Source organism: Meleagris gallopavo, chromosome 2 (genome assembly GCF_000146605.3).
Source record: "Meleagris gallopavo isolate NT-WF06-2002-E0010 breed Aviagen turkey brand Nicholas breeding stock chromosome 2, Turkey_5.1, whole genome shotgun sequence".
Classification (NCBI taxonomy): Eukaryota; Metazoa; Chordata; class Aves; order Galliformes; family Phasianidae; genus Meleagris; species Meleagris gallopavo.
The window spans coordinates 24,097,108-24,115,804 of NC_015012.2; the positions used below are offsets into that span (position 1 = coordinate 24,097,108).

The window sequence follows — 18,697 nt, forward strand, 5'->3', positions numbered from 1 at the left end:
GACATCTAATCTGAATCTCCCTTCCTTTAGTTTGAAACCATTAACCCTTGTCCTATCACTATCTACACTTGTAAAAAGTTGACTTCCCTTAAGTTTATAAACTCCCTATTAGTACTGAAATGCTGCAGTGAGCTCTCCCCATAGCCTTCTCTTTTCCAGGTTGAAGAAGCCCAATTCCTTCAGCCTGTCTTCATAGGAGAGGTGCTCCAGCCCTTGCTCAGTTTTGTGGCCCTCCTCTGGACCCTCTCCAAAATCTCCACATCTTTCCTGTGTTGGGGGCCCCAGGCATGGATGCAGTACTCCAGCTGGGTCCTAACACTGCTGTTTCATGTTAACTTTTTCATCAACCAAGACCCTTGAGTCCTCCTCAGAGGCCCACACTCAAGGAGTTCTCCTCCAAGATTGTATACACGTCTGGGATCATCTTGACCCAAGTGCAAAACCTTGCAATTTGTTTTTAAAACTTCCTTAGATTCTCAAGGGCTCACCTTTCCAGTTTAATTCTTCCTGGATGGCATCCCTTCCTTCTGCTGTATGAATCACACTGCTCAGCTTGGTGTCATTGCAGTAGTACCAGTTCCTAGTAACTGCTCAAAACTGACCAAAAAATATCTTCTGTCTCACAGGGAAGGAAAAGAAAACCCAATCTTGTTAGCAATACTTGCTTAGAAAAAATTAAAAAAAACAAACAATCTTTGGACAGTTTCAGAACCAAATCCCCATTATTATTTTTCTACTGGGTCACTAAAAAGGCAGGAGAGACTTCATACACTACAGTCAGTCCATGTCCTCATTACAAGGGTTATAATCGTTTTGCAATTTGACAAAACACTTTCACCTCTGTTGGAACAATCTCTTTTCCTAACACTTTCATAGGGACCACTGGCTGATACTGGTTATCCCCCTTGCCTCCTACACAGCTGCTGGACTGACATTCACATCAGGAAAGACTGGACAGGATCATCCTACACTCTGGGATGACCTTCTCTGTTACCTATCATCTACCAAATGCAAATTAAATCAGATGAACCCCTCTGGTTCCAATCCAGCTACTTTCATAAGCATCAAAATACCTGTCTGAAGAAGTAAAATGACACCAACGTCTAAAACACTGAACAAATTATCAGCTTCCAATTAAGTCAGTTAACGTACATTAGAAATAAGCTGACAATAAACATGTTGGGATACAGGTAAAGTTGGCAAAAACAGCTCTAGAGAGAGACTACTCATTTCCTTATCGCAGGTTGCCTACAAGGTCATGATTTGAAAGGGAAATAATATGCTGGAAAAGATTTTATAAATAACCCACAGATCACTACATGCGACAATGGGAATGTGTACCAAGACAGACTGCCAACTAAGGCAGACCAGCAGAGCTGAACGTATATAATACGCCTTTGTTGGAGAGTTGCTTGTGAAAAACAGGCAATAAAAATGGGTAACTTATTACACTGATAGCTTAAAAATCAAACACGCTGAACAGACTCATAAACCAATGGAATGATATATGGGGAATGAAGAAATTTCTGATTCCCAACTGATATTGAGCTGTTCTCCCATGCTTTCAGAAGAACACAATATAAAGCTTATCATATCTTGCACAGCAAAGTGACAGGAAGTTGATGGTGTGGCAGGAACAGCAAATCAAGTAATAAGTAAACACGTAGGTAAGTAGCAAGTCTCAGTATCTACAATACCACTGGTACTTGAAGTTCAGCTCTGCTGTAGATTTGCTCTGTGATTCTGAGTGAGTCACACAGATCTCTCTGTAGATATGTTTAGATAAAGATATTTGCTCTCAAAGCACTGTAATCTCCAGAGATGAAGAACTATATGAAATGTAAATGTTGATATTTATAACTTGTAGCCTTCTAATGGCTGTTAAAAATTGCATTCACATTTGTTTGAGAGAATCAAACAATATTTAAAATATTTAAACATGTTTGAACACTCAATACAACTCATTGCATGTTATCTGACAGTAAAGTACAACCAAAAAAGATCTCACTGAAAAAGCACAATAGGAAACTTACTTGAAGAAGTGTTCCATGAATGCTATTGTGTCGTATGAAAAGACTGGTAGAATCTGGAAGCTCCTTCAGCAGTGACAGTACTGTATATGGTACTTCATTTATCATAACAAATGGAACAAGGGCCCGACCTGACATTTCACGTGAACGGTACACAGGCGAGTGCCCACACCTAGAAAAAGGAGAAATACATATTTTTTGTCATCCAGATGCAATCCACTGTTGTGGCTAAAAGACACAGAATATAAAACAAAGGATAATACACAACACACCTATTACAAATCAAATTTAGACTTTCTCGGCTGCAGTGAAAGACTAGTCTCCTAGAAACATAAGCCATACTAGAGCCTGAAGCACAGAAATACTGCTTGAAGGAAGTACTGAGCCACATTCTGAGCTGGAATTTTCATCCCCATACTATGGTAGCACATTCTATTCTCTACCCTGCCACCTCTTCCCTCAGGGAATAACTTTTAGGAAGATCATCTTTGAAAAGGAAATGTAAAGAGTAGGCTCTTCACAACACAATGCAAAAAACAGAGCAGTTACTCTGTTCCATATGAAAAGTTTTAATCCTGTATTGACGAGATGCAAGAAGCCAGCTTAGCCCTTTGTAAGAATAAATTCAACATCTTTTTGTTTAAAGATTTTATACCATTACATAGTGAAAATAAACCCGAAAAGTGGTTCGTCTACAGCTTTTCCTTCATTTGTGCTATTACATGGTTAAGGAAACATGTTACTCTCACATACAGATGTTTTTTCCAAACAAGCAATTCGGTTATTGCAATGGGCATACAACTTTTAATTGGCTGTAACAGTAAACTTAAGAACGTTCCTTATTTTGTTCATGACCTTTCACAAATTATTTTTTCCCAAGGAATGTGACAACTCTTCAGAAGGAAGGGTGGAAAATGGGAAAAAAGCCAGGGTTTCCTCTAAGTTGTGCGAGGGTACTTTCCAAAACTACATGATTCAGAAGTGGTTTTGTCCTTGAATGCAGCGTAACAAATTAAAATGGAGTTGTGTAGTTGTTTTTTTCATAGTAGTAAAATAAGGAGTTGAGAACAATTTTTAGGTAACCTAATTTTAACACCCCTTTCTTGTAAAAAACAACAGACCTAGCACATAGGCATTATGCATGTTTGGACATACAGTATTTTACATATTGAATTTTGTTCCAGATTGTTATTTTATCAAATCTATTATGGAAATAAAAGTGACTGCTACATATTCAGAATAAAGGAAGTAATTTCATATTTTCTGAGCTGCCAGAATACCAGGTCTATAAAAACAGCATTTAACTGAATAAGAATAAAGCAGAAGCTTAAGGCAAAACTACCAGATTTACTTCTTTTTGTGCCCCAAATTTTACTCTAAAAACAGAAGGAAATAAACAAATCAAACAACTTCAGCAGATGATTGTTCCCAGATCATGAAGAGAAGTCCAGCTGGGACCCTCAATGTCAGTTAGGTATTGCACTTTGAGAATCCTCAATTAGTAGGCAATGACCTCCTTCTCCTCATCCTCCTCCCCCCTAACAAAAGCAACAAAAGCCCTGTTGCCCAGTGGTGGAGAACGGGCCCAAGACATAGCAGTCCTGGTTCTGCAACTTTCTGTGCCTGAGGAAAATGCAAACCTGCAGCTTCTGCTTGCATGAATGACAATTCAGTCATCATCCAGCCGCTGTGCTATGCACCTGCTGAAGTCAAATGCAAACTCAAAGTTCTCACGCTACTCACTAGGGAGACTGCAGTAGATGCAACCAGTGCTGCAAACAAGTTGTATGTTAAGAAAAATTTCTTCTCAGAAAGAGGGGTGAGGTATTTGAACAGGCTAACCAGGAAGGTGGTAGAGCCACCATTGTTGGGAGTTTTCAAGAGAAAGGAGGACGTAGCACTGAGTGACATGGTTTAGAGCAGTCACTCTAAGCAAGGGCAGCACATTTAGGCAAGGGCTGATGGTTGGACTAAGTGATGGTAGTGGTCTTTCTAATCTTAATGATTGTATATCCACAGAACTTACATGTTTGTGGAAAGCTTCAGAAGAGTACTCCTAACAAAGTCACTACGAAGTAACAAAAGCACCATAAAGTTCAAGAACAATAAAGCTAAATAAATCTGATTTACAGGAACATATATGGGAACACAAAGACAACATTTCACAATGGCAAACAGCTTCTCAAATCTGAGAGGACTTAACACCCTTGCTGTTTCTTTTCTCTTTTTTATTTCCCCTAAAATACTAAAAGTTGTTTTTCATTCTCCCAAGAAACATTACAGATAACATTTCAAAAGCACTCCTCCTTTTCAACAACAGTGCAAGATATCACACCAGGTCACCCATCCCTGAACTTCTAGATATCCTGAAGGCATCTGATCTGTGCTTCACTCGTGCTTTGGAGGCACTTGGCTTCACTCCTCAATCATACAGGAAGTTTGCCAGAAGAACATCAAGATAAATGCGCTTTTTTTTTTCCATAGTTTGCAACAACATCCTAGATTAAGAATGGGTAGTTCTGATTTTTGCTGAATTCCACTCATAGGTGACTTAACATAGCCAGGCAAAACAAGACAAAAGACTTAACTGGAAAATACTGTATTGGGCTAAATCAGCCTTCAAGATCCACTTAAGTAACTAACTTAACTCTGAGCAGTGTCATCATTTGTGGGGTGGCAGCTACACCCCACAGTAGTGGCAGAAAGGAACAGCAGCCTCAGTCTGGGCCACTTGGCCACCTGCCAACCCCACAATTTAAACTTGGTTCTCACTGTTACTGCAGGTCAAACATCAGCCACGGAACCTCACACCCATTAGGGCAATGTGCATGCGTGTGTATACTGTCTTTGAAATAACAATTTTCTTTATTTGAAAAATAAGTGGGAGGAATAAAAAAAAATCTTTTCTGCAGGTGACTTTTCTTTACATGCAGTTCATGTATAAGTAAATTTTCAAATCTAAGAAATAGCTAAAATGCTATCATATGTAGAATAATGTAACAGGTCAGTCTAATTTTATAACTCAAGATAGCAAGTAGCAAAGAAAATATGCAAGATCCTTAAAGAAGGATCTACTAAATCATCGAGGCTATTTTACAACTGTTGAAGTAGTATTCCATTTTAAATTCAGTGCTGTTTATCCAGGTGAATGAGGTTTTAGATGTAAACTTGTTTACTTCAAACAGTTCATGATCAAGAACAAAAAGCCAATAAATCTGACCAGTTTTCACTTTGTGTAACTGTTGATTCAGTGGATTTCCACTGCTCCTGTCCAGTGTTAGCACTCAGATCTGGAACTAAGCTAACTGACATAATTTATATGAGCAACTCTCACTCTGCACAGAAGGATTCTACACTCCTCTGCAGACTTCAAAGTGTTTAATTTATTGCTCTAGCTACAAACAACAAAACGCTAGCTGCAAATAAATGTATCTTCATGCTTTTATTAATAAAAAAAGATCTGCAGGTGTTTCCTATGTGTTTCTTTATCTCCCTTTCTTATTACTCCCTCTCAACAGACTTCATACTGAGCAGATCAACAAAGCAAGTAAGGATTGCCTTTGAGTATCACAATAACAAATTAGTAGGAATCATTTAAAAAAATCATAAGTGTAGCTGAAAGGGATACAGCTGTTATGTTAAGTAATACCTATAGTTGTTTGAAGAAGAATGGGCAAAGACAAAAACATTATTTCCAAATTTACTGGATATAGTCACAGCGATCTGCTCACAAATTCACAGAACAGTTCAATACTTATTAATTCATAATTTATTAATGATGCAGGTTCCTGCAGTCACAAAGACAGTATCACAGCATCATAATCTTGTTTGCAGCTGACTTCACACTGACTTCACAAAGTGTTGGAAGAGGGCATTGGGAAGTGCAGCCATGAAAACAGGATGAAATCAAAAGTAGAACTGAACATGAAAAAAGGCAACATTCTGCAGAAGGGGTCTCCGATCAGATCAACTACCTTTACCAAAAGATTCCCAAAAGAGTAAATTCAGTAACTTAAAAGTAGTTTTACAAGTTTCCAAGCAAAGAGAGATGCAAAAAGAAGAATTAATAAGAAACTCAGGTTTCCACACAATTAACATGTCTTGAGAAATCAGCAGGACAGTACCTACTCATTAATACAAATACAAGGTTTCCTGGAATATAAAAAGTATTCTGTTATATATATATGCCCAAATATATTTGTGGATTGCTTTGTTTGAGTTTCTCTTTTAAGGAAACACACTCGTTTTCCCTCTTGTTATACATTTGTTGTACCCCAGCAATTAAAATATCCAAAGCACTTAATTTTTAAATCTTATTCAACTGTGGAAACCTATGTTGTAATTGGTTTAAAGACATTTTTTTGTGATTTAATCTGAAATTAAGAACAAAACAATCCAAGAGAATAACTGGAGCTTGATACAGCATCTCAGTAGATGCTTTCAAGAGCTTTCTGGGAGGAAACCATCCACATATGTCTCATCCTGCTACCAAGATTATAACCAAGGTTATTGCAAAAGGAAGCAAACTCATATCAAGCTGAATCAACAACAGAAATTCACAGTACTATGACTCAGTCAGCCAATAAACCAGGATCTCTAGAACATGCACATAAGTAAATAGATACTTATACTACACGTAAAATTCAGATGAAGAAAAATATGTTCTCCTCAAATCAAGAATTGCTGTAGAACATGATGAAACAATTTAAGTGGCATCTCTCTTCTTGCATTCCCATCAAGGAATCTTAAATACTGTCCTCAGGTAGCTAAAAATCAGTGTAGGTTTATTTAACTTCTGGAGCATACAACAGTAAGTTAGAGCTTCCTAATATGACCGTTTAACTCAAACTCACATAAAAGAAAAATTTTTTTACAATGTCTTCCAATAAAAATTGTATTTCAAATTTGCTGATTTTTGAGAAGTCCTTAGGAAGCTTCAAAGTTGCAGAATACTGGTAAGAAATACACAATAACAAATTAGAAGAAATAAAAAGAATGGAGATAGAATACTTTGTCTTAATGACTGTATCATTGTTTTAAACTACAAAAAGGAAGTTGAATGTATAAATAAAAGATCAGCACCTTGTGAATATTTTGAATGAGTCAGTTGATTGTGAACAAGAACATAAGAGCGTATTTTTAAAAAACTTCTTATCAGCTCCATGAAAATTACTAAAGGACTTGCCCACACTTTAAGAAAATAGGACATAGATTACAGCAAAGAATGTGAAAATTAGACATTGACTTCTGGATTACAAGTCTTGAGCTGTCTACTGCTGATTAGGCACTTCATAGTCTTCCCTATCAATACAATTTGAGCTTAATCAAAGTGAAAAAATGCTAAACTATTTATCATTACACTTAGAGGGGAAATACATTTCTCTTTCTCTATTAAATCCCAAATATGCCAAAGTAGATCTCAAGCAATACTCTCTCCTTCCTTTTTGTTCAAACTAGCAGGCTTAAGAAAAACACTAAAGAAAAAAAAATAGTGTAGAGACATGACAGGGGACTTTACTAGGACAGTCTTTTCTAAGAAAAGTCATTTTGATAATTTCACTTAACCATTCCTTATCAGTGGTATTTCTCCACTTTACGCCTGAAGGCATTTCAACAACTTAAAGTTTCTTTTAAACCGAGAATTTCAAAACTACTTTCACAATAGAGATTCAACCCTACAAAACAATATACAAAGCAATAAGAATACAAAGAACAACATATGCTTTAGAAACATGTATTGCTCCTTTTCATAAGCCTACAAAAGCAGGTGTGTTTTGGGAACCTTACCTATATTCAGAAGGATATCTGCCTTGCTAGGTTGGACTTATAAGCATCTTCCAGCAAAAACAGAGCATTCCAATGGATGAATGTCTGCTGTGAATATCACAGATTCCAAGTAATAAATTATCCCAGACAATAGCAATGCTAAGCAGTTACACTGACCAGACAATACATTAAAAAGAAAAAAAATAAAATGGAAAAAATAGGGCAAACAACAAGAAAATGTGCATTTGATACGGGAAGCGAAGGAGATACTTTTACAAACATCTTAATCAGTAGCAGCTATTTTAATACAGCATAGCTACAAAAACCACATGTAGTATTTTTCATCTAATATGAAAACACATTCCCACAAAAGTACTTTGCTTATCATACCACTGATAAGATTTCCAGTCTACAACAGTAACAACTTGAAAATAGGCAAGTTTTAACATTAATTCTCCTATTGGTGCCACACCACACACACGAAAAAATAAGTGAGGAGAATGACAGAAGAAGCTCACTAGCACAATCACTCAGCTACCCCGCTTAGCCACTTACCAAAGGATACTCACATTTAGCCTAGAGAAAGTCATAACTCTTTTCAAGTCAGACACAAGATGTGTGCTAAATCCACATGTGCAACTACATGTTTATGAAAATAGGAGAAACTGCCTTTAACTAGATTCATAAACAACTTTAACAAGATGTAAGTGAATTACTTCAATCTAGCTCTTCACACACAAACTGAAGATACCTTACACCAGATCTTACTCATTCCCCGTTCCTGTGATTTTTGTTCAGTGTAGAATTGTACACTTACTTGCAAATCTCAGAGGCTTCTGGCTTTACATTTGAATACTGTTGCTTCATCTTGCCCCAGACATAACTGCAACAAAGCCTATGAAGGCTTTGTCACAGGGCTTTTAGCAAAACAGAACCAGACACCTGACAGACCAGACATAAATGAATCAAAGTTACTTAAACACAACACAGAGCAATAAAACTAATTAGCATAAGTCACTAACAAATTTTTCAAAGGAGCAAGCTGCATGCCCAAATGCAAGTAACATCATTAAATCAGCAGAATTTATAACATCTTATAGAATAGGAATGCTTTCTTTACTTGTGTCTATTTCCTTCAGAAGTGAGTTCTTAAAGATTTATTAAATAAGACACAACTATGACTCCTAGGGAGCCTCCACATTCATGTTCAAGTACTCTACTTTCTAAGAATATAAAATAAGACGTAACTGTTTTCGCTTAGTACACCTATTTTCAAAGCGCCTACGACATGTAAGTTGATGATTTGCAATATTACTATACAAAGGTTAATATTTTAAGATCATAATTTCATGTATGCTTGTTTACATACTTGAATGTCTGTTCAAAAGCAAAAGACATGAACTACTGCAATAGTACCTATTCCTTATCTGCGGTAAAGTAAATGCAGTAATGAAGACTGTAAGGAACACGCAAAGAGTTTGTGAACATGAGTGAAAAGGAATAGACAGAAAAAAAAAATGGACACAGCTCCATCAGAATGAGGTTTTTTTTTTTCTTTTTGATCTTAGTAAGAAAGAAAGGGAGATAAATCAGTAAATGGCAAAAGCCAGCATAATCACAGAATGGAATCACAAAATGGTTTGGGTTGGAAGGAATCTTTAAGATCATGTAGTTCTAACCCCCCTGCTATGGGCAAGGACATCTCCCTCTAGACCAGGTTGCTCACAGCCCCATCCAGATTGGCCTTGAATGCTTCCAAGGAGGGAACATCCACAGCCTCTGGGCTACATGTTCCAGTGTCTCATCACCCTCACAATAAAGAATTCTTTCCTGATATCTAGTCTAAATCTACCCTCTTCCAGTTTAAAACTACTTCCCCTCATCCTGTCTGCCCTTATATAAAGTACAATAATGTAAGTATATTAAGTATATTTAGCATTTGAAAGTCATATTTGGGAATAAAGTATTATTTAACATCATTAGGTTGCTTCACTACATAGGAAAGATCTTAAATATTTTACTAATCAGAAAAGTACTAAAAACAGTCATTTGTAATATGACAAGCAGAGTGCAATTGAAGGTCTTTGTATTTCAGGCAAGTATTTGTCAAGTCAGACTGATTCCCTTTGGCCAATAAAAACCACAAAACAAAACTAGTGATAAGAGATTAAACTTCAAGCTCTTACTTCTATTAGAACTTCATACTTAGACTAACTGCATTTTAAAAATAGCTTTCTACACTTGTTGATATCTGACAGCACTTAATCTCTGAATACCATTTAGTATAAATCAAAATATATAATCCATACTGTGAACGCTGAACCTCTATGTGTTCACTGACTGTATACAATCTCTTATAATAGAAACCAATATTTTGCTTTTAAATTCCGAGAAAAACCTTCTATACCATGCTTCTTAGTCTAGATTGGCATCTACTCAGATTTGAAAATGATTTAACCAGAACTCAACAAAACTTAGCATATTTATCCACTGAATAAAGCTTAAAGTACTACATTACACATATGTGAAATCATGGCCCTTAGGATTTTCTTTTTTTCCTCAAGTTTGAAAAAGAATTTGATCCAGTAATGTGTTCACAGCTGATGCACAGTTTTTGTGACCTTCTCAAACTTTTATTTTTTTAAGGAGTGACTTATGGCAACATGGAAGCTAACAACATTCTTTAGTATCCTTCTTCCATCCTACAAAATTTTTTTCCTCATCATATACAATTTTTCTCTCCTTCCATGCTAGTGTGCATCATTACTGTGTGAGAGTAATTATCTTTGTTAATGACAAGCTCATGAGTACAAAAATAATACCGTACTATTTAGGGGTGGTGCATGGAAAGAGAAAGCAAGCAGTAGTAGAAGGCTAGCACTTTCCACTGTCACCTACCCCAGTTCCTGATTCAGGACAGCATCAAGGGATTTTGGAGCAACTGCTTCATTTTACAGAAAGATGCTCATTATAAAATTCTCCACAAGAAAGTTGTCTCTTTAATAACTGCAGCAATTTTGGAGAAAGACATTCAATTTCTATTGATATTTTCCAAAGAGTTTCTTAAATGACATGCTTACAGCAAGAGCAGGGTTGACTTCTTCTCACTGGTGACGGGACAAGAGGAAATGGCCTCAAGTTGCACCAGGGTAAGTTTAGGTTGGATATTAGGAAACACTTCTTTACAGAAAGGGTTGTTAAGCACTGGAATAGGCTCCCCAGGGAGGTGGTTGAGTCACTATCACTGGATGTCTTTAAAAACCATTTGAATGTGGTGCTCAGGGACATGATTTAGCAGAGAGTTGTTAGTTAGGGTAGTATGTTAGGTTGTGGTTGGACTTGATGACCTTTAAGGTCTTTTCCAACCCAAGTGATTCTATGATTTGAACACTGCCTTGAAATCTGTATATGTGACAAATTTTTGCAGGGGAAATTTCACTAAGAATTAAAATGTTTTTTATCTAAAGTACACAAGATATAAACAAAAAGAGGTTTTTTGTTTCATGTCTATCTAGTTATGATTTTAAAGCTAGGTGTGCTTTTTTTTTTAAACAATTAAGTCACAATTCTAAAAAGCACCAGACTTCAATTAGTGAAAAGTATCGAAGTCAATACAGCAATACCCATGTACTCCTTCATAGGATCCAGTCCAGAACATTTAGCACTGAACAAACACTTTGGCAACACTATGGTACGAGAGGGCATAAGGTAACTCGAATTTGGATCATTCTGAAGAGATTACAGGTTTTTGAAAGGAGTAAGCAGAGGAGAAAGGGAGGTTATGTTTTGATTTCATACTTAAAACATTACCTCCCAATTACCTCCCTTGTTAATCAAAAACATTCTGTACATTCCTTCATCTTGGAATGTAATCAGTAAAACAGACCTATCTAGCTCTTAAAAAAGACTTTTAAAAAAGTGAGGTAATAAGTTGTGAATCAAAGTGTTCCCTTCCAAATAAAACATCTGTGAGGGGGTAGGGGAGAACATAACTTTTAATGAAACTGCGGAGAAATAATCAAATGCTCAGGTTCAAAAGGTAGTAGCAAGTATGTATGTGGAGCTTGAGATTTGTTCTTGTGGCATTTAATCCTACTTATATTGTGCAATTTACCTCAGTGCGGTCAGAGCAACCACAACTCTACTACTCCCACTAGATGGAAAATTCCAAACAGACTTAACCGAAACTGCTCGAAAGCCTAATTAGAAATCTTCCTCTTAAAGCCAGCTTTGCTAGGACAACTGCTCATTCTCTTGCCAACTGAGTATCCTATTCATCCTCCCAGAGCAACATATGAATGCCAATTTATTGGGGTTGAGCCCTGCAAGGTCAGAAAAATCAATGATGGCTTACATCCACCCCTCCTCTCTCCATACTACATAAGCACAAGATCTAATCTTGACAGTGTTACAGCAAGATAAATCTGAAAATGTCTCAGTAAGCTATGGCAATTAAATGATATAATTGCATTGGGCCACCATGTAATTATACATATATATAGACATTATATACTACATTGAGCAACTCAAAGCAGGGGTTACTATATACAGGCTAATGTCTTGATGAACAAGGCTTTCGCCTTCAAATAGTCTCTTTGATCTTAAGTGGTTACCTCACAACCATCTTCGTTACTGCCTTCTAAAGAAAACTAAATGACAAGGAAATAATTTTATTCTAGTTCATCTCCTCCTATTGAAAGGAAATCAAAGGGCAAAATAGCAAGATATTTATCTTCCCCAGGTAAATCACAGGTATTCATTCCATCTGATGCAAGTGACCAAAAATATTCATTGTATTCACAGAACAAGGACAAAAGAGCTTTATGAGGAAACACATTCAAAACTATCACATTGAGCTATCTCATAAATAGACAGTTCCTCCACTCTGCAGAATCCCTAGTATTGTTCCTTGGCACCCATTAAAAATGTCAATGCTTTTGCTACATAATCCAACAAAAATACATGTCTGCGCACTCGCATACAATTTGCTGTCTGAAATAGATAGGCATTTTATCATATTTTACTGCCAAATGCAATGGAAAAGAAATGTAGAAAACACTTCTCTTCCACACCACTCCTGTTTAGGAGCACAGTTACTAATGGTGGTCAAAAGAGAATAGATCTAATGACATGGGTGTCTCAAATGCTTCAAGCTTTTCTTTTAAAGATTTTCTTTTACAGATTTTGATGAGTTTTTCTCCCCACATCCTCTGAAAAGTTTTAAACAGCCACAAAAGGTAACTAAGTGCAATCACTGTTGAAGAGTTATTTTGCTGGGGCACAGACTTGCTATAAATGTAGCAGTCGTAATGCAAAAACAAAACCCAAAGATGTAGCTGGAAGATTAAAGTTTAATGTATTACCAATCAGAAATCATGCTGAAACACTCTACCAAGAAATTAAAAAAAAATAAACAAGAATTCTTCAGTGTAGTGACACAGACATAAAGATTGAGCTAATTAATGATGTAACCAAATATAGCTTTAATTGTTTATCCAAGAAGCATTTCAAATTTAAACATGGCAGAAAAACATTTTAAATCAGTAAATACAGTGCAATTAGAAACTTTTACTGCAGGTTTTTTAGGGTTGTTTTTAGGTTATTTATTCCTAAGAACCCCATAAAAATGTAAGTAGCGAGAGATACATCACATCAGCAGCCAAGAATAAGCAGACATAACAAATATCCGCTCAAAATAAAAATCAGGAGATCTGTGGATAGAAACGTCTTTATAAATAAAGACTAAATAAAGGAACAAGATTTCGAATGAAACTTTAACATACTACTCTGAAGCTTTCACAAATGTTGCAAACTTCTTCTCAAAGTACTAATTATGCTTATTTCCCTCATCCACAATAGCCCTTCCCCTTTATGAAGCACTCCAACCCCACAACAGTGGCATACAGAAAAGCCAAAACATCTGTTGAGTCTCAGTGTAAACATCACAGAAGTGAAAGTTAAACTATATAAAATCTTGGGAAGTTAACTTAGAAATAGATTACATATAGGATATGCCTACCTCTATATAGTTAAGTACATACTAATGTGTATATACGGATATGGAGCTGAGCTAAATATTAATCATTACAACAGTGAGCTACCAACAATCATTTTGCAGGACTGAAAAAAAAAAGTCAAGAAATTCAGCAATGCAAGACTTGTTTTACAAAGCTAGTCAAGCTCATTAGTTTATATCTACCCTTTATTTGGCAGCAATTGAGTTTTTGCAGATGAAGATCTGTGAACAAGTGACACAACAGCTTGCATGATTTGAAATTCTTTCCACTTCCCCAAAACAAGGATTAGTAAGAAATGGAAGTACAACCAATCATCAGTGTTTTTCCTTTAATAATTAAAGCTTAAAACTGAAGAGAAGCTTAAAAAGGCATTTTATAACAAAACAAACACAAAGACTCTAGAAAGAACTTAATCATATGAAAAACTACCAGAGACCTACCTTACCTTATAATAAAGGGGACAAATGGTGCCATGCTGAGTGCTGAGTAAGTGCCATCCATTGGAGATGGATACAGCTTTCCCAGGATTAAAAGCAAAAGGAACAGACTAGGATGGATTTTCAGTTCTTCATCTTCACTAAATAAAAAAGCAGGAAGAAGCATTTGGTGAGAACATCATCCTTCATGCCGGTCTTGAGACTCTCCCACAGGCACAGTACTCTTCTGCATTTCAAGGAGGTACATTATGCTAGTCATGGCAAAACCTACTGGGATCTAACATGGCATCCAGTTCTATAGCATCACTGGGAATCCTTCTATGAAGGCAACTTAAGGCTGTGCCATCTTTTCTTTCATATTTTACCTAAGTTTCTTCTATCTTTAACAGCAGCTGCCCTTGCTTTTAACTAACATTAAGCATCAGAACAGGTAACGTTTCTCATATAACTGAACAATTGAGAAATCTGAGTTACAAAAAGATGTTTTAAACAAAAAAAAAGTCTCTCAGTCTAGAAGGAAGAAACTGCATATTTGGTAAATAGCAGGCTAGATTTAAGAATAGTTATTGTCATTAACACCAAGCACTTACTTTTCATACCGTAAAATCAACCAGAAATCCAAGGCAAAGTCAACAATTTCTTATTTAGTCAATGAGTCAGAAAAAGAAAAACAATCCTTAAATTGCATTAAAAAAAAAAAAAACCAAAAACATTCAAGGACAGTATTTCAAGCAACTTCCCAAAATTTTCTAGTGATTACACCAGCACCTTTCGAAATGTCAAGTAAAACAGAGTGCTGCATGGAATACATGCATCGTTTTTACTCAGAACAGAGACTGCGCAAGATGCAACAATTGGCGAAACTCCTCTTTCAACTTCATTGCAAGCCATTAAACAGACAGCTGAAACTCTCCTCTAAATCAGCTGCTGAACTTCTACAGTTTATACCATAACATTTTAAGGAAAAACAAAGCCTGCACTGGTTTACTTTAAAAGTTCATGAACCTGGGGGTAACAGCATCAGCATCATCCCAAAGTATATCATCTGGTTAGATCAAATTGGAGCTCTCAGACACCATTTGTGGACTACGTAAAAAGAGATCGGGAACCTTCCACAAAGACAGTGTGTCACAGGCTGGAAAATGGTACTTCAGGGTCACGAGGCCTAAGAGCTTCTATCCTTTAAACGTTAGAAAATCTCATTAAAAATGAGACATTGTAAAACAAGTTTCTTCCTATCTTGAAAAATATACTTTCTTTTAATGCCTGATCTTAGGAATGCAACATCTCATAGGGAGGAATAAAGTTGCTGCTAATGACTCAGTAGCACTTCAGACTCCAGAATCTCACCGCAATGTGCAAGTTACAGGAAAAAAGGCTTAGAAAAACAGTAGTAGATCTACATGACCTCAATAAGCACTGATGAAAACAGCAGTGTTATAATGTGTGACAACTTACTTTAAACTGAACATTGCAAAAGTTTCATAAATATCATCTTACCTGTTCAAAGTATTGGCTACAACCTCCAATTGCTTGAGAAGGAAAGGATAAAGACTTGGAAATCGAGAGAAAAACTCTGCTCCTGTCATCCTGCAGAAGAGAATGTAAAAAGAAGAATTACAGTTAGTTGTACTCAAAATATTAGTTTACTTAGATTTCTGATGCTGCAGTGAATTCAGAGTCCAAACGACCACATACCCACAATGAGCTCCTTTCAAACATGACACAGTTTTTCATTAAAAATGACAATACAACATAATTATGTGCTTCTGTCTGCACGTATACATACTAACACTTTTTCCAGTTAAACAATTCACATCTTTCTGAGAAAAAGAAAAAAAGACAGCATCTTAAATTCCAGCATCATTTTACAACAGACTTGAACAAGAGAAGACTACATTTCCTTTGGTGCAGTTCATGTACTGAACAGTTAATAAAGTATTTGTAATATACATTTACTTACTGATGCTCATCTACTATTGATATTGAAAAGTATCTCAGAATGATAACTCAAAGGAAACACAGCAACAGATGCATCTGATCTTCTATCACCTTTCTTCACAGAGCTGCCTCTAGCACTTGGCAACAGTGACATTTCCAGGCCACATATTCATGTAGATAACAGTTACATCCAGAACAGAACAACATACCAATATCTATCAAACTCATTACTAGCCAGAATTAATACGTCATTCATTCATTCATTAAGAGCAAAGCAATCCAAACAAAAAAGAGTAAGTAGAAGCCTTCTGTGCTTGTTTTTTTTGTTTGTGTTTTTTTTTTAAATAAGTTTTTGAACTGATAAAGGATAACTTCATGGTTTGTAGGTTCATTTAGCACTTTCTAAGCAAGAATCACTCAAATGTTAGGTTTGGGAAATTCTAATTAGACATATGGGCAATGTAGATAAAACAAAATTCCTTCAAAAACAAATAAATAAATGGCCAGCTATTTACAACAAGAAAGCCTTTGCTTGCCACATGATCCAAGTTGGATTATTTAGCACGACTCCAACAGAAAGCTCCTGACAAGCAAACAAATCCAGGTCTACAGAAATAACATGATAAGACGGCAAGATTGAATGTTCATAAAAATAAGCGTACCAAAAAATTATGCAAGAGTAAACCAACACACAACAACTATCAGCAAAGCCTCCAGCATTAAGCCAACAAAACATGCCTTAGCCATAGGCCACAAAATAAACACAGCAAAAGCAAATTACTAGATGGAAACAAACGTTTAAACCAAGAGGTATGTACAGGAAGCTTTCTCTAAGAATTGCGTGTAAGAGCAATGCACTTAAAGGCTGCTAATAAAGGCATGACCAAGGATTCTGATCACTGGTTGTTTAAGCAGGAAAAACGTGCAATTTTTTTTTTTTTTTTTTTAATCACACAACCTCAAAGCGTCTGCCAGTCACCAAATTCTAACATCCTGTAGTCGGATTTCAAAACTTCAGAGTTTTCCAAGTCATCCAACAGCTTTTCAAAACAACTTCAAGTTATCTACAAGCACATTATGTAGCCAGCTGAAGACAAAGATGTCAGCACAAAATACAAGAGCTAGGTACACACATCAAGTCAAACAGCACATGGCATGCAGATACACATCTTACACTCATTAAGACATAACATATTAAAAATTCTGTACTAAAAGGAAGTATTAATTTGAACCAAACTGAAAATACTTCACCTCTTGTATCACATTGTAAGAAAAAAGCACAATAGGGATTAAGTGTTCCATGGAACCCATGGGCCACTGCTTAGAAGTTGAAAAGAGGACTACTTGTAAGGAGCATGTAATCTTGAAAACATCCATTTTCAATATAATCAAATTCAATAACTAAATTTGAATTTATATTACATAATGGAACTGAATATTCTTAGAAATATCACCCTAAAATTATTTGTAAATAGTGTGATTTCATAAATCTTTTTGATAGGGAAAGAAAAGAGCAGTTATCAAACTGGATAACTTACATAACCTCTCTCTTGGTTAACAGTTACACAGGTTACATGATGGGAGGAGGCAGTCTAAATCAAAACCATTAGTCACTAGGTATCTGCAGAAAAGATGCCCAAAGGCACTGTGAGCAGACTGGTTGTCCAGTGATGGTTAGAAATGGCCTCCAGCTCAGAGGAAAAATAAGAAACACTAAAATGAAAAGGTGTTCTAAAAAAAAAAAAAATACAGAGCACTGATTTACATGTGAATCCACTTATGGATGTCAAGGCAGGAAGATACGTAACTAGAGAAGAACCAGAAAGCAATAACAGCAAGAGTGAGTAAAACACAGAGGTATTTAGCTGTCTCATTTTTGATTACCAATCATGCCTGTTGTTCCTGGAAATGAGTATGCATTAGGCACGCACAAGTAGCTGTGTACAGTAACTGAGACTGGAACCACAACAAAAAAGGCAACAACTCGGATTTCTCAAAAATGACCAGAAACTTGAGCCACCTATTTTATTTCATCAAAAAATACGCTGCTTTGAAAAATGAACTCCAACACTTCATAAATGGACTCATATGAGTTATGTTTCATAAATAGTAAGTTATCCATATCCTTAAAGGAAGGCAAATACTTGATACACCCACTTATAAAGGAATATACCAACAAAACATGGGCTGAAAAGCTGACACAAAATAACAGTTATCAGTTCTCATGGAACAAACTTTGGCCTCCTTTTCTAAATTATGTATGACAAAGAATTATATCTATATTTTATTTAAAAGCTAACTATTCATTGTTTCCATTAGTCACAAACAGTTCAAATAGATTTTTGGCAACGTGGCTACCATAATTAAATCCTTAAAAATCAACATCTTGCAGATCACAGGATCTGACAGCTACCCACCCTAAAACTAGAGAAGGAATTGGAAAGAACCTTAAGACTCTAATATTTTTCTCATTTCCAGCTGAAATCATTTCATATTGCATCACAGT

General features: G+C 36.0%; 1 protein-coding gene across 6 annotated transcripts in view; it reads right to left on the bottom strand.

Annotated features, from left to right (window-relative positions):
- The window catches only part of THADA (THADA armadillo repeat containing), a 210,189-nt gene that overhangs the window by 81,786 nt on the left and 109,706 nt on the right, over window positions 1-18,697 (bottom strand). For 4 of the 6 annotated variants that reach the window (XR_004158825.1, XM_019612707.2, XM_010706762.3 and 1 more), the window contains exons 28-30: window positions 15,751-15,840; window positions 14,259-14,390; window positions 2,034-2,202 (exon numbers count right to left, since the gene is read on the bottom strand). Coding sequence is in view for 4 of the 6 variants with exons in the window: in XM_019612707.2 (XP_019468252.1) it covers window positions 2,034-2,202; window positions 14,259-14,390; window positions 15,751-15,840 (391 nt within the window). In the remaining 2 variants the exon portion in view is untranslated. Of the gene's footprint in view, window positions 1-488; window positions 616-2,033; window positions 2,203-8,613; window positions 8,739-14,258; window positions 14,391-15,750; window positions 15,841-18,697 lie in introns of those variants that run through there. The other 2 variants (XR_002111796.2, XM_010706764.3) reach the window with 2 other exon arrangements.